Source organism: Protopterus annectens, chromosome 14.part0 (assembly GCF_019279795.1).
Source record: "Protopterus annectens isolate FY-2018-M chromosome 14.part0, PAN1.0, whole genome shotgun sequence".
NCBI classification, from domain to species: Eukaryota; Metazoa; Chordata; order Ceratodontiformes; family Protopteridae; genus Protopterus; species Protopterus annectens.
In genome coordinates, this window is record NC_056748.1 from 1,002,049,985 (window position 1) to 1,002,073,848 (window position 23,864).

The 23,864-nt window shown below is 38.0% G+C and overlaps 1 protein-coding gene across 1 annotated transcript in view; it reads left to right on the forward strand.

Annotated features, from left to right (window-relative positions):
* JAKMIP3 (Janus kinase and microtubule interacting protein 3) overlaps window positions 1-23,864 on the forward strand; it is a 1,929,353-nt gene that overhangs the window by 722,913 nt on the left and 1,182,576 nt on the right. Inside the window, exon 4 of the mRNA XM_044056811.1 lies at window positions 20,771-21,268. Within this exon, the coding sequence (XP_043912746.1) occupies window positions 20,771-21,268 (498 nt within the window). The remainder of the gene's footprint in view (window positions 1-20,770; window positions 21,269-23,864) is intronic.

Sequence of the window (23,864 nt, forward strand, 5' to 3'; positions counted from 1 at the left end):
ACATTTAAATATTATTTTATGCATTTGCTAACCAGGTAAACCTACTGGAAATAATGCCCCTTTTGAGAGGTGACCCTGTATGGTTCAGTATCTTGCTCAAAGTCACAAATGTAGAAGGGTTTTAACCCTTTACTTTTGACTAGAAGAAATAGTTTGCTAACATCTCAGAGCCTTAAGTGCAAGACAATTCTAATTCACTTAAAAATTAATAGGTTAACAGCTGTTGCAATGACATGCATTTTCTGATTAACAAAAGCTATGAAATTCTAATGATTGCCATTACTGACTGTAATCAGGTCTATGTTACCTTATCAAAAAAATGAAAAGAGTGAACGCTCTTTCATCGAACCAAAAAGGTCGAAACCACTAAAGAGCGAAGACACGGAACAGCAATTTTTTTCCCAGGGATAAAAAAAATCGCTGCTCTGCAAAACAAAATCAACATCCCCCTACTTAAATATACCAAATCTGAGATCGCACCACAGTGGAGGAAATGGCAAAGTCCTGAAGACGGCCCACAAATTTTTTTCCCTGGGAAAAATATTGATGGTCCGTGTCTTCGCTGATTAGAGGTTTTGACCTTTTTGATTTGATGAAAGAGTGTTCGCTCTTTTCATCTTTTGATAAGGTAATATAGACCCACTGTAATCCTCAGTGATTTATCAGGAAAAAATAAATTAACAAGGGGCAGATTATAAATATAAGGCAAAATCAGAGATGTTCAACAAGACTGGAGATGTGTAAGAGGCAGTTTACTCTAATTCTCTTTAAATTAAAAAAAAAACAAAGTAATAGATTTTACAGCAAAGTGCATTTTCTGAATAAGAACTATAAAAAATCTAGCTGGCATTATTGACTGACATTAATAGTGATTTATCAAAAAATGAAGAAATCAGTAAAGTTATGGTAGTTAGTACATTCTCTGTCTGCAAACAGAGGGAAACACACACACACAGATGGTCAACTACAGTCAGAAGTTTCACTTTCTTTCAGATGTTTAAAAAGCAGCTCAAGCAGCAGCAGACAATTGGCACCTGAAAGACCAAGATAATACTGACTCTTCATTGTGGAAGACTTTGTTTTATCTGTCTTTTAAGAAAAAAGTAATATATGCTCCTGTGCCTAAGAGTGGAATAACTGTTTTGTGAAGAACTATTTCCTGGGGTCAATTGGGTAGTTGCACTTATGGGAAGGACCACACTGATGAGCTTAGATGAAAACTCTTCTTAGGTATTTGTGTGTGTGGCTCCTTAATAATTATCTTTGGGAAAGTTTGAAAAATTGGAAGTAACAAAAATGAATATGTTGCACAGCTATTGCTGAGACCATGAGGTATATGAATGAGATTCACATGGTAATACATGACAGTACCTCCTTTTGGTTGCAGGCATTTATACCAGCTGTGTATAATTTCCTATTGGTAGCATAAGGAAAATAGAAATATACAAACTTCACAAACTGACAAACAATATTACTTGCAAAAAATGGCATACCTCTAAACTGTCCTGTGTTTTGCAGAATTTCCAGATTTTTGCTTCATATTTTTGGTGTGTTCTTTATCATTGAGGACTAAAGTTGTTAAATAATGACAGACATCTGAGTTTCAGACTTCATAAACTTCAAAAAATGCATGCTAATGCAAAACCTATTATTCTAACAACTTTCTAAGTTTATAAGGGCAATATTTAAAATCTGTCCGTGATTTTGGTCCTTAATCACCTCATTATTTTGGCTTCTCCAGAATTCTTGACCTAAGATGTTGAAAGGTATGATGAGTCCCCTGAAATGCAGCTGTTAAGAATTACCCTTATACTTAGGTTAATGCACAGAAGTGGATGCTTTGGTTCCTGCTGTAGTGTTTAGCAGAATAAAGTAATATCCAGATTACAAAGGTGCACAGGTGCTCTGGAATGTGTGGGTAGATGGCTGTGGGCCTTCTGGCTCTTCAAATATAAACAGAATCTTTGACAATAATTGTGTGAATAAGATATGTTACTGGATCTCTGTCACCCAACTGCAATCTTAATTGTGATTTCAGACTCTAATTTCAAAACTGGTATGAAAGTATTTGATATAATTGCTGCAGTGATATTTTGGATTTAATACTATAAGCAATTAAGTATATGCTCTAAGCACAGAAAACTGAAACACTTCTAATACTAAAGACTTTGAAAAAGTAAATGAATATGTGGCACAGTTGCAGCAGTGTCAGAGTTAGTTAATTTTGCAGAGCCTGTTGATATAGTACTGTGTGTGTTTATACACACACACATATATATATATATATATATATATATATATATATATATATATATATATATATATGTGTGTGATTATAGGATTACATTGTGTTTCACCAAAGCTACAAAATGTTGAAGGTACAAAACATTAAAACCACAAAATGTCAAAACCAGTTTTATGCTGGGGTTTCACTGTTTTGTACCTTAAACATCTTGCATTCACAAAACTCAGAGAAACTATATATATATATTGATACATGTAATATGTATTGATACCTGGTATCACCACTGGGACTGCCACACCTGCTGATGACCTTTCCCATGTTCAAGGGATAAGCAAGCAGTTAAAATACTGCAGCATTTCATATTCTCCACTGTTTGCACCTCAAGTGCAGGGATCAATAGCAGAACCCATGTAGTTTGGGTTTCAGCTAGGGTTCCCTGTTTCTGTGCCATGGAGTCGACATAGAATAATGAATGCCGCATTTGATGCAGTCTTGTCTTTGGGACTGTGGCTTTACAGTAGATACCCGATAATGGTGCTGAGCATAAAATGTTATGTAAGTGTAACAGGGCAGGGATCATTCCTTCAGGGAGTAAGGTGGAGAAGTATAGCCCTCTTCTTGGTTGTTATAGGAAAATTGGGGGGGGAGTCCTTGAGAGAGCCAGGTTTACTATTTTCAGTCCAGGGCTGCCACAGAGGGAGTTTAGAAAAAACAATGACTAGTCAGGCTGGCTTTATGGAAGATGCAGCTATTTAGACTAGAATGTGACAAGAATCAAGGCTATAAGATTTAGCTCAAGAGCAGTTTGAACTCCTAGAATTTGGAAGCGATGTGGGGGGGTTATGAGTATAATTGCACGGTGCAGGAGACCACTGCTGCTACCTATTATTTAAGGAAGAATAGGCCAAATTCAAAAATGTATGAATATATATTTCAACAGAGCATGAGTATGTGATAGGAAATTTTTGTACATTCCATTGTTATATCTGATTATCCTCCATTAGGAGCAGCCATGGAAGATGCCTGCTTATTATTTAAAGACCAGGAATTTTTGCAGACAGATGTAAACAACTCTTAATGCGTATGATAGGTTAATATAGTGGAGCTGGTCAGTCAGTGCTTCAGGGATAGAAGTGATGAAAGAAGTCAACACATATACCACTGGTCTTTGACAAAAGGAATGATACATTACAGGATAAAAGGGAGACTGAAGAGTTTAGGATGTCACTTAAATGAAGGTGACCTTATAGTTTAAAAATAAATAGAGGGGAAAAGATGGGTACTAGATTTGTCAGATTAGGAATAAGAAGGTTTAAAAGAATCGCTCAGAAATTGTTTTTTATCTATGATAACAAAGGGAATTAGCAGTGTGTTTGCAGCAGATTTTCCAAAATCTCATTGCTGAACTGTGTCCCATGGTTCATGGTTCCCTATTATTTATTTATTTGGCATTTGTTTACCAGGAAAGTGCATCTGGGTCATAAAGTACCCATTCTCAATGGAGGCATATATTTAAGTCATAGATTATTAGAGTAAGTCTCAAACAGATGTTATAAAAACACTCATTCACAGTCTACACATGGTTGATATATAAGTCATCGGAGTAAGACGTGATTTACATTGCATAGTAATACATGCATTGCATAGAAATATTCAGTTTGAATATGACATGGATGATAAATTACAAAAGACCAAATGACAGGATATGCAAAAGGGCAGGCAATATGACATGCTCAGTGGTCTGCGGTAAGATGTGAGGAAAGGATAAAACTAGAATAGTGTAGGCAGTGGTGGTGGTCAGGGAGTAGGGCAGAATGAAACAAAGGAAAAATGAAGTGGCAAGGAGACTGAAAGGTGAAAGGTGAAGTGGTAGTGATGAAATGAGTAGGAGGAGGTGTAGGGGAGGGGAGGAAGGGATAGAGGCTAAGGTAAGTACATTAGCCGGGACTGTTACAGGAGCATATCCATGTTTTGGTTAAGTATTCTTTCAAGGATCATTTGAAGGAGTGGAGGGTAGGAATAGTTTTAATGGCTAAGTGAAGGGAGTTCCATGATTTTGCAACAGAGTAGGAACAGAGACATCGACCTGGGGCTTTGTTGAGGTTATGGATAGTGTAGAGATGTTCATCATAAGATCTAAGGAGTTTATTTGGGATATAAGTGTCAATTAATTGGCTGAGGGAAGGGCAGGCAAGGGGGTTTTGGATGATGATGTGTAAAGTAATAATTGTATGTACTGGAGGTAGAGGGGGGTCTCAAGCCAGCAAAGGAAATGTAAGGCTTTACAATGATGAGTTAGCGGGGTTGAATTTGTGGCGAATTTGGCTTTTTTATTATAGCAGCTTTCAAGTTTGTTTTTTTAATGAGGCATGTGTGTTTGTTAGAATTGGGGTCCCATATAATAGTGAGGGCAAGAGGAAGGTTTTGGCAAGGGTAATTTTAGTAGGAGTTGTGAGGAAATATTTGTTCCTGCATAAGATGCCTGATTTTTCATGCTTTCTTTTTATATATACTACTTTGTATATGGAGGACAAATTTGACTTTATCATCAACTATGACTTCTAGTAATTTGGTATGTTGGACCAACTCAATTTCAGTCTTGTGTATTGAAAATATCTTAAAATTTGTTTAATTGCTGCTGTGTGGTTTGTGGATAAAAAGGAGTTTTGTTTTTTTAGGGTTCAGTAGGAGTTCAGCCTTCATGTAAGAGGTTTCTATGGGTGAGGAAGCTTGCTGTGTTATATGTTGCAAGTGAGTTAGTGAGTCTGATTTGCAAATTATTGTAGAGTCATCTGCATATTGAATAAAATTACCTTCACAGGTGGCTGCATGCAGGTTGTTGATAAAGATGTTAAATAATAGTGCCCCAGTGATGGAAACGTGTGGTACACCTGTGGTGGTGGTGAAATAAAGGGAGATAGTCTTTCCATTTCACTGCCCGCTGTCTGTCAGGTAGCTGGAGAATCACTGAACTGAGAGAGAAGATAGACCTATATTTGATAGATGTATAAGGAGTTTGGAGTGAGAGACCATATGAAATGCCTTTGACAAGTCCAGTATTAGTGCAGATACTAATTTGCCAGCCTGTTGATGTGCTGTGAGCAGGTCTAAAGCTGTGTTGATTTTGAGTGATTTAGTATGATATGGTGAAGAAGTTGGAGGTGTATGCATTTGTCTAGAATTTTAGGTGGGGGGGGGCAAAACTGCAGTTTGTGATTTCAGTGGGGTTGCCTTCCTTATTTATGGGGGACATATGCTTCAGCTATGGATCTGTTAATCAAGATGCTAACAGAGAATGTTCTTACATCTGCAGCTAACTTTAGGTATTCTGGAGGGAGGATGTCTACAGAAGCTGAACAGGTTTTTAGTTTTTGCAACAGTTTTTTTTTTTAGCAGATATATAGGAGTGGGCAGATGGTAGTGTGTTGAGGCATTAGTGTGGGGGTTGGTTATGTGAGAGTGAAATGGGGTATGTGAAGGGGTTATAGTTGAAGGATTTATTGGGGGTGGTGTGTGTGGGGTTATTAATTAGGTTTGCTGTTAGGTTGGCTATGGCGTCTATAAAATATATATTAAATTTTGTAGCTCTTTGATGAGGTTATATGTCTGGGCATGGTTTGGGATTGTTTTCACTTCCAGGATTAAGAAGTGATGATATGCAGGACCAGAATTTCTTGGGTTTGTTTTTAGGGTTATCTTGAATGTAGGTGTAGTATAATTTTTTTGTCATGGGAAATTTGTCTCTTGGCCTGATTGTGGAGTTGTCTATATAACTGTAAATTTCTGACATTTTTATTCCTTAGACAGGGTGTCCAAGCTTTGTCTGTGTATTTCATTAACGTTTTGTATGATTTGGTAAGCCATGGGACATGGCTGTTTTTTTATTCTTTTTGTAAGTAGTGAGGCTAATGTATTGAGGATGCTTAGGAAAGTCTTGTTAAAATGTTCAACTGCCTCACTAAGGGGTTGTCTTTTTAAGGTGGACCAGTTGCCAACTTTTAGAGAGTCAATGAATATGTCTTTGTTGACTTTTTGCAGGTTGTGCATGGTTTTGAATTTTTATTGTTTTGTGAGTTGGGTGATGGTCCAGTGTGAAAAGGCTGGTAGGTGGTCACATAGGGAGGCAGAGAGTGTGCCAGAGGAAGGGTATTTGGTAGGGTTAGAGACTAGTATCCAATCTAGGGTTGATTGTTGAACATCATTTTTGTTACATCTGGTTTGAGTATTAATTATTTGAGCAAAGCCACAGTGTTGTAAACTGTTTGTTGGGTTATGTGAAGATAGGGTCTTTAAATCAATGCTGACATCTCCTAGAATAATAGTTTTGTTTTGTATTGTTTCAGAAATCCAGGAAAGTATATTTTCCAGTATAGGAATGTTTTGTCCGGGAAGGCTACAAAGAACAACAATGCAGATGCTTTGGGCGTATTTACTTTTAGGAATTTGATGATGATTTCTGCTGTACAAAATTTGGGTGTGATTTTAACATAAGGGTTAACTGTTATGGTGTTTGGGAAGACCAGGGCAATACCTCCAGCTTTTTGTGCACTCTGTCTAGTCTGATAGTGCTACAACCTGGGGGTAGGATTTTGATTTCTTTTAGTCTGGGTTTAAGCCAGGTCTCTGTTATGGCAAGGATGTCAGGAATGTTTAGTGTTAACCAGGTGAGAAAGGCTGCTATTTATTGCTTATGCTTCTAAGGTTAAAAGTGATACATTGTAGGTGTTTGTTTGTGAGACATTGTGGGGACCTTGGTTTGGATGAATGTCCCCACACAAATGTATGATACTGATAGATTATATAGTTAATCGAGGAGTTTTGGAAAGTTTAGGTATATGTGTTAGTTTTAGCTTGAAGTGGTTGGTATTGAAAAATTTGGGATGGGTATAGAAGAAGATAGTAATGGTGATTAGCACTGGAGATAACTTAGTATGTGGAAGAGGGATTGACTGGTAAGGCTGATGTAATTGTTGATGAGTATTTATTTAGTATTTGATTTTATGTAGTTGTTAGGATAGTGAGAAGGAAGAGAAATGAGAGGCTTGAGTATATTAGCATGGTGTTAGGAGATCAGATATAGAGGACGTTAGACAGAAAGTAGGTAGTGAAATGATAGTAGGAGGCAGAGTGTAGGTAGTTATGGTGAGTGGAACAGCAAAGTGGGAGAGAGTGTGGCTAAAGTAGTAGAGGTGAGGTGGTGGAGGGGGGTTAGTTAATTGAAAGACTTGAGTCTAGAAGGGTTTGGAGGGGGTGAGGTGAAGGATGATTTTTGAGAGCAGTAAGTGTAGAATATGTGGGGGTGGGTGGGAAATGGCGGTAAGGTAAGAGAGTGGAGTGAAGCCAAAGCGAAGTGAGGGCTGAACGGAATGGGCTAATGCCAGCAGTGGACTTTATCAGCCAGAAACAATCAGAAAGAAAAGCAGGAGGTAAAGAAGGTTCTAAAGATCAGTAAAACTATGTATATCAGAAACAGATTATCGCTCATGAGGCGTTCCAGCTAATTAGCTCAGCAAGAGCTGTAGCAGGCATAAATTAAAGCTGTAGGGGTGATGAAAGGACACAGGATGATACAAGAGTTTGTATTACTGAAATGTTACGTTAATACAAATAAGCTTCAAGGTAAAACAAAGGGCTTGTCTAGGTCTCTGTGGAAGGGGTGTACCAACTAGGTGTGCATGCAAGTGTGGAAGGGGTGTACCAACTAGTTGTGCATGCAAGACTCAACAACCTAATGTTAGACAAATGACTGCTATTTTTGTAATTGTTTTGCTTTAGGGCAGATAGCACATAGCACAGTTTATATATTCATAGAACTAAAGCATGTTATGCCGTAGAGCATACGTTTTGATTATAGCATACTGGGACTGCTACTGGAGACCTTGGGAAGGGCTGCAACATATGTTGCAGTAAGAGGTTCCTCAGTTTGTCAGACTGTGTTCTTATCTTTGGCTTGCACTTTTAGACTGGGTAGCTGGGAATAAAAATAGAGAAACTGATGTGGGAGGTATTGATAGAGGAATTATAAGCTAGGACAAGGCATGGGAAAGCAGGTGAAGTTAGTGGGAGAGCAGCTAAGAGGAAGAACATCCAGTTATAGATGTAGGCAGAGTATAGATAGAGTAAAGTGGAGGAAAGAACTTTTGCTATGAATATATTAAGCAGATTATACCAGAAGTGACATTTAGTTTGTTATTTCTATACTCTAAATAAAAGTAGTTTTCTCATAGGGACTTAATTACAGGAGACAGCAATGAAGACAGCTAGAATGGCATCAGTTGTACAAGTAGAAAAAGCAGAGAAAAGCAGCGCATTCAAATGCAACTGGCAAAGTGACAGGATGGCTCAATGAAACATTACTTTCCAGTACTATTGTGCACTTACACACTTTTGAGCAAAGAGAGCCATTCAGTGAGCCAACTTATATGTATGCGTTTTTACAAAAGCATCCTTAAAAATCTCGTTTTTCAAGTAGTAGGGTTCAGTCCTGTACTTAGCTTAGTATCAAGTTGAGGATGTCAATGGAATTGATAGATTTAAATACCATATGAGTGGTGTCACTTAATCAGGAGCTGAATAAGTAGCTGTAATAGTACTGTTCCACACCAGTTGGCAGTTAAATTGTTGCTTTAATCAGTACTATCACATTTGTTGTAAATGAGGTCAGGTTGTGATTGTGGAGGTGATTTGGAATTATTATGAGAGGATGTACAGCAGAATAAAATGGAATGATTATGAGACAGAAATGCAGGATTATTTTCAGGATGTGGGGCAACCAAAAGTATCTGTACAGCCAGCAGGTGACCTAATGAAACTTCAAGCCCAATAGTGATATGGAAATAGTGAGGCCTGTGGCAATATATTTATATTCAGTGTCTCAGATAGGCTCATAGTGGTCTTTCCTTCCCCTTTTAAATATCACAAGGGACTGGTTAAGGGTGTGTCCTGTTACCACTTTTGTTTCTTCTATATCTAGATTCATTGGCTGAGATAATATGAAAATCTGTTACTAGGGCATCTAAGATGAGGGTAATGAGGTAAACGATTTGTTGATGATGCAGCAACATACTTGACAAGGTCAAAAGTAAAAACTAGATTTGAATACTATTTTTTTAAACATGGAAGAGTTTGATACTTTTTCAGGTTATAAGATTAACAAAGCTAAGAGTTTGATTAGTTGAAATGGAAAATGTATATTTATTAAAATGGGAATATTATGTTGCTACATGGAATAGTTTACTGGTTAAGGAGAAGTGAAAAAGGAAGAGTTTGTGAGAGTTTCTCTTTTGTTACATTTGGGGAGGACTTTAAAATAAATGGTAATGAAATTAAACTGTGGATGAATATGCTTTTGCATGCTGGTTCCAGCAACATTGGTATTCTAGGAGAACAGATTTTGAGGTTCTAGAAAAAGAGAGAAAGATTAAGATACTGGAAGCAACTGGGATCAAATGAAATATGAAGATGGGGAGCACTTGGAATCAAATTCTTAGAAAGTTCATTGAGTTTGCAATTTGAGAAAATTCTGAGTACTGGAGGAATTATTGTTCTAAATGAGTTGATCAGGAGAAAACTCCCAACCATAGGATCACTAGTGATGGAGGCTTGATATAAATAGCTAGTGGCTAAGAGATTAATTGGTAGAACATTTAGAGTACTGAGAGATCTGAAAGATAAGGTAGTATATAAAATTAAACAAATTTGGATAAAGAATGTAAGAGATTTTGCCTATTGCCATAAGCAGCTAAATGCAGGAAATCTAGAATGTTTGCATGGAACTGGCTACACAAATTCTTCTATGCCCATTAAAGGCACAAAAGATGTATTGAGTGGCAGACCTAACGTACTTAGGCTATGGCACAGGGGCTTATGTTTCACAGGAGCATGTTTTCTCATATTTTCAGAGGCTCAGTAACTATAAACTAGAGTTAGCATAAACTAATAGCTAATGGAAGTGCTGCTTGGAAAAGCAGTGATGATTATAAAGTTACTAATGCTTCTAAGATATGACAAATTAAAAGAGGTAACAAAAAATGAACAGGCATCAATACATTTGACAATGACTGTTGCTAAAAGGGCAACATTTAGGAAATCGAAAACAAAGCCAACAATTGCTGAAGTGCAGATATTGCTGACAAGAAGGAAAAGAAAAGAGGAAATTCAAAAGTACCAAGAAATATTTGTTGTAAAACAGATGAGGGATATTAATAGAAAAAAAAAATCATACAGTAAACCCTGTATTTTCTTTTTCATGTTTGTGTTGTAATTAAAGCTTGTAAGTATGCTTCTATCTCATATTTTACAAAATATGTGTACTGTTAATGGCTGATGAGGTTAATCTAGGGAATGCACCTTTCAGTGAGGATGCAGATGTGAATTACACTCGAGATTACTGTTTTAGATCAAACTGGAGTAATAGGTATACAGGTTTTTCTCTAGTCACTATATTTTTTGTATCATTTAATATGGGAGTTATCATACGACTGCATTGCATGCACGTGCATCTTAATAAAGTAGGTAAAGTTCTTTAAAAAAGACAGCCGTTAGTGATATGGGGGCAACCCCCATACCACCCATGCAGGGAGTATTGCCCCGTGTAGTACATTACTAAGTATTATCTCCTCTAAGGTACATCCAGCATGGGACAAATTTTGCAAGATCATTAATACTGGCTATCAGTGATTCAGTCATCGTTCTCATAACCAATTACCCATCTATTGGCTTATGAATAAATGTCTCCCTCCAAAACAGATTCAAGAGTTCTGAGTCCCCTTTGTTAGATAAAGCACACTTCAGCATTTACAGACATGTCTGCATAGAAGCTCATCTTAAATAAACTGACTTACAGATATTTAAGAATCTTTTTAATTTTATTTTGGATTCCCAAAGACAGCAGCAGTCATTGTGACTCAGACAGGAGCAGATACATAATTTGGCCCACACACTTTATTTATTTAATTATTGACATTTGTTGACCAGGAAAGTCTGACTGGGTCAGAAACCCATTTTCAGCAGAGGCCCTGCGAGAAAAGCTCCAGAAATGAGAAAAACAAAAGTGATAATAATATTAAACATATAACATCAAATTATAAACAATATAGGATAAAATCGTGTGATATAAGTATAGGTGATTTCAATATTGACTGGCAATCCTGTTCTGGCAACCATCCAACCCATCATCTAAACCTTCATGGCTTCACCCAACTAGTCCAGTCGCCAACCAGGATAAATAAAAACTCCAACAAGCACACTACCCTGGATTGGATACTAGTCAATAAGAGCCCCCAGTCATATATAGCAGGCTGCTTATCAGATAGCCTCAGTGATCACTCCCCAAAATTCTTACTCAAAAAAACACCTATACCAAGTTAAACCTGTCATCTACCATCAAATACATAAAAAAATAAACTTTAACCCACTCACATTCATCTCATACCTCAAAGAATGTAACTGGCATCCTCTAAAGCACCTCAGTCTTGATGACGCATTTGAATTTTTTAATACTACCTTCCTGAGCATCCTTAATTACCACGCACTCATAAGACTTTCCAGAACCAAAGCACAACCCCCCCCCCATGGCTACAGAAAACCATTAAGTCAGAAATGAAAAACAGGGATAAAACCTGGGAGCACTGTCGCAAAACCAAAATCCCCTCAACTAGACAGAAATTCCTAGAACTACCCAATAGAGTCAAAAAGCTAATAAAACAGGACAAATTCCAATACTACCAGTCTGCCCTAGACTCCTCTCAACACAACCCCAAACAATTCTGTTCCTCCATAAACTCCATTCTCCACCCAGGTAAAGTCAGTACCCCTCCTTCTAACATCCCTCACTCCTCCAAAAATATTGCTACCTCATTCAACACACACTTCACACAAACCATACTGTCACTAGCTAAACAACGTAACCCCCCTCCCCTCCAACCCACACCTTCAACTAGTAATCTCCCCACTGCCTTCTCTTTTTCTCCTGTACCTACCTCCAACATAAAAAAACTCTTAACTAAACTTAAACCCACCAAATTAGCAGCAGACAACCTCCCAAGTGAATACCTACAAATCGCAGCTGATGCTCTGGCCTACCCAGTATCCATCTTAATTAACCGATCTCTGTCAGAAAGTTACATTCCCACACTATGGAAAGTATCACATGTAATTCCCCTCCACAAAGGCAGCCCCTCCACAGAACTAACCAATTACCACCCCATAGCTATTCTCTCTCCACTCTCCAAAACACTAGAGAGATGCATTCACTCTCAGGTCTCACACTACCTCCTTACTAACAACCTCCTTTCTAATACTCAGCATGGTTTCCGACCAAACCATAGCACCACCACTGCCTTACTCTCCTTTACTAACACTATCCTTCAGCATAAAAACAATGGCTCTCTCTCCTCTGCTACTTTCCTAGACCTATCTAAAGCATTTGACATGGTCCCACACAAACAACTCATCTCTGTCCTCAATAACCTATCCTTCACTCAATCAATCACCAGCTGGTTTCAGAGTTACCTGTCTGACCACCAACAGTCCATTGTATGGCAAAATGACATATCTCCCGAACTACCTGTCTCTATAGGGTTTCCCCAAGGATCCATCCTTGGACCCCTACTCTTCTCTATTTTCACCAATAATCTAGCCTCTGCCACCAAACATGGCACACTCATACAATATGCAGATGACTCAACTATCATCTGCTCAGCCCAGTCCCTACCCAAACTGCCAAAAGTCACACAGGAAGCCTTTTCGTCTGTTGAAACTTGATTATCCGATGCCCATTTAATACTCAACCCAAACTAAACTAAACTATACTTCTTCCAATCCACCAAACATACTCAAAACAACTCTCACTTTAACATCACAGCAAAAGACAACACCACTATACACCCAACAGAACACACCAAATTGCTAGGAGTGGAAATAGACAATAAAATAAATTTGACATTCACAAATCTATGACCATAAAAAAGTCCACAAAAAACTAGGAGCGTTATACAGAAATAAGCAACTTCTCACCAAAACAGCAAAGATTTCTGTAGCAAATTCCCACGTTATCTCCACCCTACTTTATGCCTCTCCAATATATACCAACCTTAGGCAATGTGATCTAAACAAGCTCGAGACCTGCTACAACAAAATCGCCAAATTTGCCACAGAGGCATCCTACCGTAGTCACCACTGTCTCTCACTTGCTGAACTGGTCTGGCTTGAACTCCCTCACCTCCTTCAATGGTATCAACTCACACTCACCCACAAACTAGTAAACCATCCACTAAAAGTCCCATCCCTCCAGAATCTATGCCAACCCTATCGCACCACCAGACCACTAAGATCCAGCAACAAAAATCACTTACAGGTCACTAAAGCCAATAACTCTGCTGGAGAAGCACTATTCTCTTGCCCCATAGCTAAGTTATGGAACTCCCTCCCACCCGCAATTACCTCCATACCATCATGCACCCACTTCAAAACTTTACTAAAAGCGCACCTAAAAACATGCTGGCTATGCCCTTTCAACTCCCCCTCTAATATCACCCACCCCATCCACCCACTACCTTTCTTTCCACCCCACTAACTACCTTGGTTATATCAAGCTTGGATGCTCATAAGCCTAACTATTTAGTATACAGCAGGAACTTCTTATTGTAACAATTGTTAATGTCTGTTAAGTACTTCGCAGATGATAAAGATTCTAGTTGTCTACTGATATACTATGTTCTTCATCTGTAACTATGTTTGTAATTGTTAATTGCTATGTTGCTCAAATTGTTAATTGCTATGTAAATCCAATGTAACTACTGGCTGTATATTTTAACTGTGGAGCTTTTCTCCCCAGGCCTCCGCTGAAAATGGACCTACGTCCAGTTGGACACTCCCGGTCAACAAATGTAAATAAATAAATAAAATAAATAAATAAATAATAGAATTGAAGTGTACATAAATTTAACATTACATAATTTCTTCAAATATAATATTTAACAGGTCAGTAACAAAAGAAAAAAAAACTTTTGACAGTTTTAGAGAGTAAAGGTTGATCTTGACGAAAAATAGTGTGACAGGAGTGACAGGGTATGAGTTAAGATAATGTTTGAGTATAAGAGGGTAGGTTAAAGGGAGGTATAAAAGTGGAGATAAGTTGTTAAGGAGATGTTATCTTAAGAAAAGAGTGGATGAAAAGGGTAAAGGATATGAGGGGTGAAAGAAGAAATGTAATGTTAGTAGAGTGATGAGAGGAGAAAAGCAAAATTAAGATAAGAAGGAAAGGGCATTGCTGTTTTTGTTGTTGGGCAATGGCAGACCCAAGAGTTGAGTAAGTAATTTGTTAGTGTAAACTTAAAATTTTGGGTACTGCGTACACTGGTAATATTGTTAAGTAGTTTATTAATTCATGAAGTAAAATAAAAGAATGAAATTAAATAACTGAATTTCAACTTCCTGTTTTTTTGTAGCTCATGTTCACTCAGTAACTACCACAAGCTCATGCTCCGAGGTCAAATATAAACCACTAGTGTTTTTCAAGGGGGTAATAGAATGCCAGAACCATAGCAAATATCCCTTATTGTGCAACTAGAAATAAAGGTTTGGCCTTGGATCTCACCTTATAAAAATAACAGTCACAAGTTTAGGCTGGAGAATAAATGTATTATTTGGCATGGTTGTGACATCAGCATGACTGGAGGGTAGAAAGTATGCTTCTTCATGCTTCTGTAACATCCATCATAAGCTGTCAGCTACAAATATTATACCATGAGAACTTATTGCTGTATGTGCAAGACAGATGGTAACCCGAATATTACCACACTATAGATTGCTGCATCTTATGCCATGTAGATGACTATGAGTGTAGTTACCATTACCTGACATATTGCAATGCTGCTTGCATTACCTATTAACACTTTGTCTATAAGACAGGGAGGAATTTTAAGCAGTTGTTGGAAAATGGTTTAGATGAAGATGAGATTAATAGGAAAGAGGGCAGTACCATGTGGATGTTGTACTCAGTGTACGTATATCAACAAGGAAAAAACTTTGTTTTGAACAATGTGTTGCATAGTAAGGTGTCATTTGTAAAGGGCAGCTGTAACAAGAGTAGAGTTGTTTAACTAGCTAAGTGTGAAAATTGTGCAGGATTTTACATCAGCAAAACAGAAAGAGCCCTAAAGATGTGAATTTACAAACATATACATGATATAAGTAGGAAGAAAGATACCAATGCATTGTACAGACATTCCACAGTATGCCCTAACTTTAAAAGGCTCACTTTTGGGATCTTAGAAAAAAATTAAAATAAATCCAAGGGGTGGTGACTGGCAATGATTGCTTTTAAAGAGGGAATTAGTGTGGCAGTTAAAATTAAATGCCACATTTTTTCCTGGGTTAAATTATCAAGTATCTATTGGACCAATTTAAAAAAAAAGGCTGAAGTTTTAACATAAACAACCCATTGTGTACTGTAGCTTTAAGAATTTAATGCTTTCATAGCTGGCCTTAGGCATAGGCCAACTAGGCGGCCGCCTAGGGCGCCGGTCTAGCAGGGGCACTTTTCTAGTATTTATTTGATGTAGTTAGACCAGGATGGGGGCAGCAGGTAGTGTGGTGGGGTGCCGTGGAGCCCTTTTGCCTAGGGCACCAGTTGACCTAAGGCCGCTGCTGAATGCTTTGTAATTAAATGAAGGTAACTATGTTAATTAATGTGTTTTATTTAATAGAAAAGGAGGTTGAGATTTAATTGATTTTATCTGATGAAGTCTCCCTGAGAGATGAAAGTGCTTATGGAGTGTTATTGGGTGTGATTTTTACATTAAATTATCCATTTTCCACGGTTTGGAGTCCGTTCTGGAGTTTACAGTTTTTGGTTTGTACCACTTTTTGAACTTTTTACTGGTATTTTGAAATCATGTTTTATGAAGTATTTTACTAAATTCATTTTATACGAGATTGTTCTTTTGGAAGCATTTTTGTAAGGAACATTTCCAACAAGGAGGAGAAGGTTTTCTGATTATCTCAAATAGTGTACTATATTTGGATACAAGATAATCCATGGACTCATAAAAAGCTTTCCAGCACATGGAAGTAGCTAATGTGCATTCATAAAAAGAAGCTTTTAGTCTCCATGTATTCCGTCAATAAACAAAATTAAAAAAAAATCCCATAGGAAGCAACTCAAACAGTCTTAAATATTTCAGTATATGCTGTTTGTATTTTGCTTCCTGTATTTCATTATTTCTGGTTATGCAACTACTTTTCTAGACCAGGTGGTTGAAAAGTATACTGAATTACAGACACAGTCAAGCAGTTTATAAAATATTTAGCAAAAGTACTCTCTGTTCTCAGCACATAGGCAGTCTAACACAATGCTGAGAGGCTAAATGAAGTGCTCACATACTGAAACTGGGATCTACAGCTACATGACCTCTTAATGATGTGGTTCACAAATGCACACAGTGACCTTCACTATGTGGTTAACAAGTTAGTGTGAGAGTGCACACATGTGTCTGCTACTCTGTCTTCACAGATTATAATGAGAATCTCTTTGTGGCAGTGTGATCACTTTTTTTTCCAGGCTGATGTGCATACTTATGCTGTCCTTGGTGGTGACCCATTTGTTAACATTTGTTAAACTGCTGCTTTATGTATTTTTTCATTCATTATGTCACATACTTTACTTTACTTAATTTGGAGTGCTAAGATCAACAGTTCTTAATAATAACTAAATGAGCACAAATATAAATGTAACAAATATATATGATAAAATTCTTGTAAGTATTGGTGAATACCACCAAGTAAAAGTAAGATATTAGTAACCTATTAAAGGAGACCTTGGAGTGATGCACTCATAGTTGAATGGGTAGTGAGGTCAGCAGGATAGTATGGTAGGCCACAGGTACCTACATGCACCCACAGAACCATCACCACTTTCCTGCTGAATAGAAATGTCAAAGCTGTCAGGTCAGTTGCCACTTAAATGTCCATCCTGACACTACCCATATACAGTTCAAGCCTATGGAGAAATATGTGTGTGCATGTGTGTGCACGTGTGTGCGTGCGTGTTCACACTCATACTTTACATCAAACATCTGTAATATCGATAGCCAGATCATCTTGGCTAAGCATTCTAAAATGCTTTTTCTTTTTTTTTTTTTTTTTTTATGAAATCAGAATAATTTTAGAAGCTGTTAGGGGGCTGGTGTCATTTACATTTGCAAACTGATTGCTGTTGCACTGATGCACTTCTCATACTGTTTAATTAATAGTAGGTATATAGCAATCCATAAGTCATTGCAAACACTAAATTCAATAATCCTGATACTGTTTTCATCTGGAATAATACTGTCTGTGGAGTACAGATGTACTTTGTCAATATATGTAGCAGCCCAGTATAATATGCAGGAGGATGTGACGCATTTAAGTGCTCCATATGCCTAGAAGTCATTCTACTGAAAATGTTCATACTGTTTATCATTTAGCTACAAATGCCCCACCAAAATAGCATATCACATAATTCTTATGCACAGAATTAAAAAAAAAGTTATCTAAATGCCGAAGCAAACTACCAATATTTTTTCTCCTTTAATACATTTCTGCTCATTTCTGTTCCACTAATGTTAATGAAATATGAAAATGTACAGTCTTTAGACATCACAGTTGCAGTGCTGAGAGGGTCACATTGAGTGCTTTTCATACAGTTTCACCTTTTTAATATAGGTGTTGAACTGTTAAGATATGCTTGTATAATTTAGTTTTGTGGATAAAGTCACTGATTGATTGCAGTTTGTTCACTGGTTCATAGGTAAGAACTAGGGTAGCTGTTATTGTAGGCCATTTTAAGCCTAGCCAATTTCCCCTTCAAATGTGAGAATCAAACCCTATGCCTTGTGTCTTGAGTGTGTCATTCTTTGTATGAGATTTTAAACTGAGGTCCCATCTGCTTTATTTTGGTGGTAGCTCAGGTGTATGTAAAAGATCACATGGAAACTACCAAACAGAGTAGCAAAAGATCCCTGATGCCATGGCCAAATTTCCCCTGCAGTAGAAATTACATCTCATGTTTCCCCTGAAAAAATGCTACTTCCCTCTTGGGACTAACCCAGCCAACAAAGGATAACTAAATACAAAAAAATGAATAAATGCAAGAAAAGAGGGGAATCAAACCCAGGACAACATGATAGAGTTCATAAAAATGTTATAGGATGGCAGATATGAGTAATAAGTGACTGCTGGAATTTCACCAAATAGGTAAATGGTCATTTATAGGATCATAGGAGATTACTAGGCTATCGACACGTAGGTCATTTTAAGCATAGACATTTCATCCCAATATAATACCATACAAATGCTAGTCAGTACCTAAGACTGAATTTAGTGTTGACTGCCCATGTCCAGGAGGGTTGTGGGCTCTATCCCCAGTAAGAATTTACACTGCCCGATCCACTCATCCAGGTTCCCCTTGAACAATGCAATAGTGGTGCTCTTTTTCACATGAATTGATAGCCTGTTCCAAAGACATGGCAGTCACTAGGAGATAAATCTGTCCCTCCAGCATGTCCTATTTAAGTTGCAGGCCATATTTAGGTCCCCAGAATGTGTTGCCCTAGTCCCATTTGATTTATGGATATGCAGTGAGTTCATTAGGTTTGGGTCTTGGATTGCTCTGTAGGCCAGACATAAATCTCCCATAAGCAGTCTATACGATAAGGAGTATAGTGACAGGGACTTTAATTTGTCTATGTAAGGCACATGCTTGAGCCCCTTGATCTTCTTTGTTAGAAACCTCTGAGGTCTCTCTAATTGCTGCAGGTGCTTAGTATGGTACATGCCAAACTGGACATTATCCTCAATTATGGGCCAGATAAGTGCCAAGTATAGGGAGGTTATAAATTCGTTTGCTCTTGAGGTGAGTTATCAATGAATACTGCATACTGAACTAATAATGGATAGTGATGAAAGAAGCTTATCATTTGTTTGCACATTTGTCCATATGTCATGTCAAATCTGAAACCAGTCACCCACAGCTCTGATCGTGGCTTTATGGTCATAATTTCTTGTATGAAGGAACAGTGTAAGAAATCCACTTACCTGGAGTGGGAAGATAATCGGCAGCCTTCAGCTTACGGATGAGGTGGCTATCACGATCTTACTATGATCAAACACACAGATTGTAATACAAGCGCAGACTTCATCATATCAGCATAACATAGCTTCCACATAAAGCAGAGTACTTATCTTACTCTATTCAAACATAATTTGGAGAAATGGCTGGGTGGCCACAATTTCATCACAGGTTTACCACCCTGTCTCTCATGGATAAGGGAAACATGTAAATGTTCCAACATATCCTTTTTCTGCCTGTCTATGGGCTATTTTTATGCAAATTATAAGGACACAAAGCTACCACAGGAATGCAAGGCTAGGCTTGTAAGATTCTCACAGATGAATAGCCTATTAAGTACCTGTGAACCTACGATTCTTTCGGCCGCAGTTCGGTTATGCAAACATTTCACTTACAGGAATCTGAACCTTATCCTTCTTAATGATTTGATATGTCCACCCTTCCAGATGATTGGCTCATTAGCAATTTAATAAACAGAGTGCATGAGGACTGGTGCTGAACAAATTATCTATATTTAAAAATTGTGGGATAACATGACTTACAAGCTGCTAATTGTATTATATCTCATTTAATTTTATTTTGTAAGTGTCTGCAGTCTCCCACAATGGCATACTTTGTGAAATGGATGTGATTTACTTTCTATTGCTTTGCATAAAAGTAGGAATGCATAACATTCAGGGAAGTATTCTTTGGGATTTCATTGCATATTCCCTGGCTTGCACTAGCCAGTATTCTCTATATATCTATAAGTTTTTCCAGGTACCCAGGGGTGTCTGTTTTTGGTTTTAAGAAGGGCAGATTCCCTTTTGCTGCCCAGGAAATATACTCTATGTGCCAAAGAATCAGGATGATTATTTGACAATTTATGTAAAAAGTATACACTAGTGAGAAAATGGCCTATACAAAAGAGGTTGCTCTATGTGAAGAGAAACCAATTTTTTTTCCAAAGTTGCAGTGATTTTGGAGATGATTAACTGTGGTGATGGAGCAAGGTTAGAGGAGTGAATCCTCCTGCATACAGTATTTGGGGGGGGGGGTCGTCACACAATACACATATGTGCAAATGCCATTTCAGACTACTTATTTCACTGAAACCAAATTTCCAGTGATTTTATTCACATTTGTCCCCTACATTCTATTATCACAGCAGATTTGGATGGAGAAACAGGACATTAGAATATATCACTGCCTCAAATGTAACATTATTTTAAGAAACAGTGTAGCTTTGTGATTCAAAGTGTCAGTTCTATGGCTTTGTGTCAAGTGTACACAACCAATATAGATTTAATAAAAATAGTTAGAAAAGAATATGGAACTTATGTTTGCAAACAGCAGAATACTGTCATTTATTAAGAACCTATGGCAAACGTCCTGAAGTATAATCCATATTTTGTTTTTTTGTTTTTTTCTTTCAGGTTAGTAAGTTGGAACGTGAGAAAAACCAAGAAATAAAACAAATTAGGGAGCACGAACAGCACAGATATATAGTTCTTGCAACAGAACAGAAGACCAAACTTCATGAAGAAAAAATGAAGGAAATTCAGGTAGTACGAGAGACACTATTAAGGCAACATGAAAGCGAACTTCTCAGAGTCATTAAAATCAAAGACAGTGAAAACCAAAGACTACAGGCCCTTGTCAATGCTTTAAGGGAAGGAACTACCGATAAAATTAAAACTGCCCTTTATTCAGAAGCAAAAGATGAGGCTAGGAGATTGTTCGAGTCTGAAAAAGTGAAAATGCAACAAGAAATTTCTGAACTTAAGGGAGCAAAGAAACAGACAGAGGAAGCTTTAAGTTTAGCTATACAAGCTGATAAAATTAAGGCTGCAGAGATGAGAAGTGTCTATCATCTACATCAAGAAGAAATAAATAGAATCAAGCGGGAATGTGAACGGGAGATTCGTAGATTGGTATGTTTTTGCTTTTGACACTGCTATTACATACTGTGACTAAACATTTATTTCAAATAATGTGATATTTAATGTATTGTTAAAATATTGTTCATTGGTTTACTATGCATAAGCTTAAACCGTGTACCAACAGGAATCTAAAGTATTGTCGTACTGTCGATATTGTTTTGTCATGTTGTGAACAGGATTGCAGAAACGTAATACAAGCAATATTTTTTGTTCCACAGTGTAGAATTGACCATTTTGAGCTACTGTTATCTCCCCTTCAAGGTTCTCCTCTCCCCCTGATAGTGAATCAGCTTGACTTCTGGGGGGCTGTCAGGCTGGGATCGTGGCTAGTGGAGTCATTACTACCATCATATTTGGGGTGATAGAAAAAAGGTTCAAGTGTACTATTGCTGACTCATCTGTTAATGCAGTAGTGATTTTCTGAATGTTCTATAATTTCCCCCAGGGGAGTGCCTGAAATGGTATGACATACATGGGTTTACTTCAATAGACTGAACATTCACTTACCCGACTTTTAGATAGCCGAGATGAAAAGGCCAACAACCGCAGAACACCCACATCCCGGAAAACTGACTTCTCACTCCAGGTAAGTAACCTCTTGGCCTCCCTGTTGAATTTTGCCACTTTCCCCCATGGTAGTGCGATCTCTAAGTTGGTATATTTAATTTGGGTGGGGTCTAGGGGGTGTAGTCCCCCACATGTGTGGGTTTACTTTCCTTTGGTTTGACTTTTTTTTCAAGATAGACAAGCAGTTACTTACCTGGAGTGGGAAGTCGGTGTTCTGGGATGTCAGTGTTTTGTGGTTGTTGGCCTTTTCTTCTCAGCTATCTGAAAGTCAGGTAAGTGAACTTTCGGTCTGCTGAAGTAGACCTGACATGCACATGTACACATTTCTGTACACAGTGTTTTGATATATTGGTCCCCATCCCTGCTAAGGACACGTGCATGCACTTCCTTGAGCCAGTCCCTAGTCTCCATTAGAGTGTGAAATAGTTTTAAGACACCTTGCACTGTCCTCCTGCTGTAGGTAAGCCTACACACCAAATAGTCTTTTAACCTAAGACCAAGACTATGACCAAAAACATGGTCCTACTGAGTACCACATCAACAGCAAACCCTAAGCACACAGCGTGTGGTGAGAGACTTGGGAGCTCACATTGACAACAGTCTCACATTCGACCATCATGTGGTGGTTGTGGTCAGAAAAGCCTTTTACTTGGTTCATTTGATAAGTAAAGGGATTGCATCCAGAAAAAAAGTGGTTATTACCACTCTGTACTTGTCCCTCATTAGACCTATAATTGAGTATAATGCCTCGTTTGGTATGTACCTCTCCAAACACCTGCACCTACTGGAAAGGCCATAGAAATACCTCACAAAGAGAATCCATGGCCTGCAACACCTGTCCTATGTGGACAGGCTCAAATCACTATCACTTTACTCGGTATCATACAGATTACTCAGAGGTGATCTGTGTCTCACCTACAAGGCAATATTGGACCCTGCCCTACTAGAGATGCTCCATATCCATAACTCCTCACTCATTACCCACTTGATAGGCCTAAATCTAATATGCAACATCAACAAAACTGGCTGATGAGACAGGTTTGTCTCCCAGAAGCTGCCCCATCCCTGGAATAGACTTCCCATACATGTCAAACAGAGTACCTTGCTGACCCTCTTCAAGTGCAGCCTTGATGAGTGGATGGAAAACCACAAATTTGTTCCAGGAGTTCCACCTTTGTCCCTCATTGACAGGGGTGACAGGTGCTGGCTGAGGTTTCTTTTTTTGGAGATAAACTCTTGGCTTGTAAAGACCCCACGGCCATTAGCCTAGTAACCTCCTATGATCCTATGAACCTCCAAGATTGCTAGAACCAGAGCTGCTATTGTTACAGGCAGGTGCTCTGCACCTGTTGCAATGGGTTATAGCAAAACAGTATATCAAAAGGTGCTTCCTTCTGGGTTAAACAGGAAATAAACTTCTATTCAAAAGCAACTATATATATCCATTGTATTAGTTTTAGGAGGCAAACATCTCTTCAACTGATGTTTTTTTTTTCTTGATAGACTTCAAGTTTCTCTCCATTAAGGTAGAAACTATAGTATACTATACTCATATATCTATGAGTAGACAGGGTGTTTTTTTACTATGTGGTACAATTCTCTGAGAAAACAGGCATGCAGTAATATCATCACAAAGACATCATGCCTCCATATATTCAGGTTTTACTCTTCCCTTTTGGGCATGTTTGCACACCTGCTGGCTATCCTTTGTTCCTCCTCCAGCAGTTAATACTACAGCTTCTCATCTCCATTGATTCCTGTGGAATGGTCTTCAGTCACTCATGACTATCTCCATAACCATACCCAAGATGTTGGCATCACAGAAAGAAACCAACTTAGCAAAACCCCAAAAAGACATTTTAGTTATTTGGTTGGCCCTGTTCCTTGACTGGCCTTTTCATTCACCTTCATCCTTTGGCATCTGCTGATACTATATTGTAGATGCAGGTGATGAAGATTGTGGTTGTTATCTGGTGAAGTTCAGAGGTTTTTTTTTTGATGACTTCTAAAATCTTCTCTA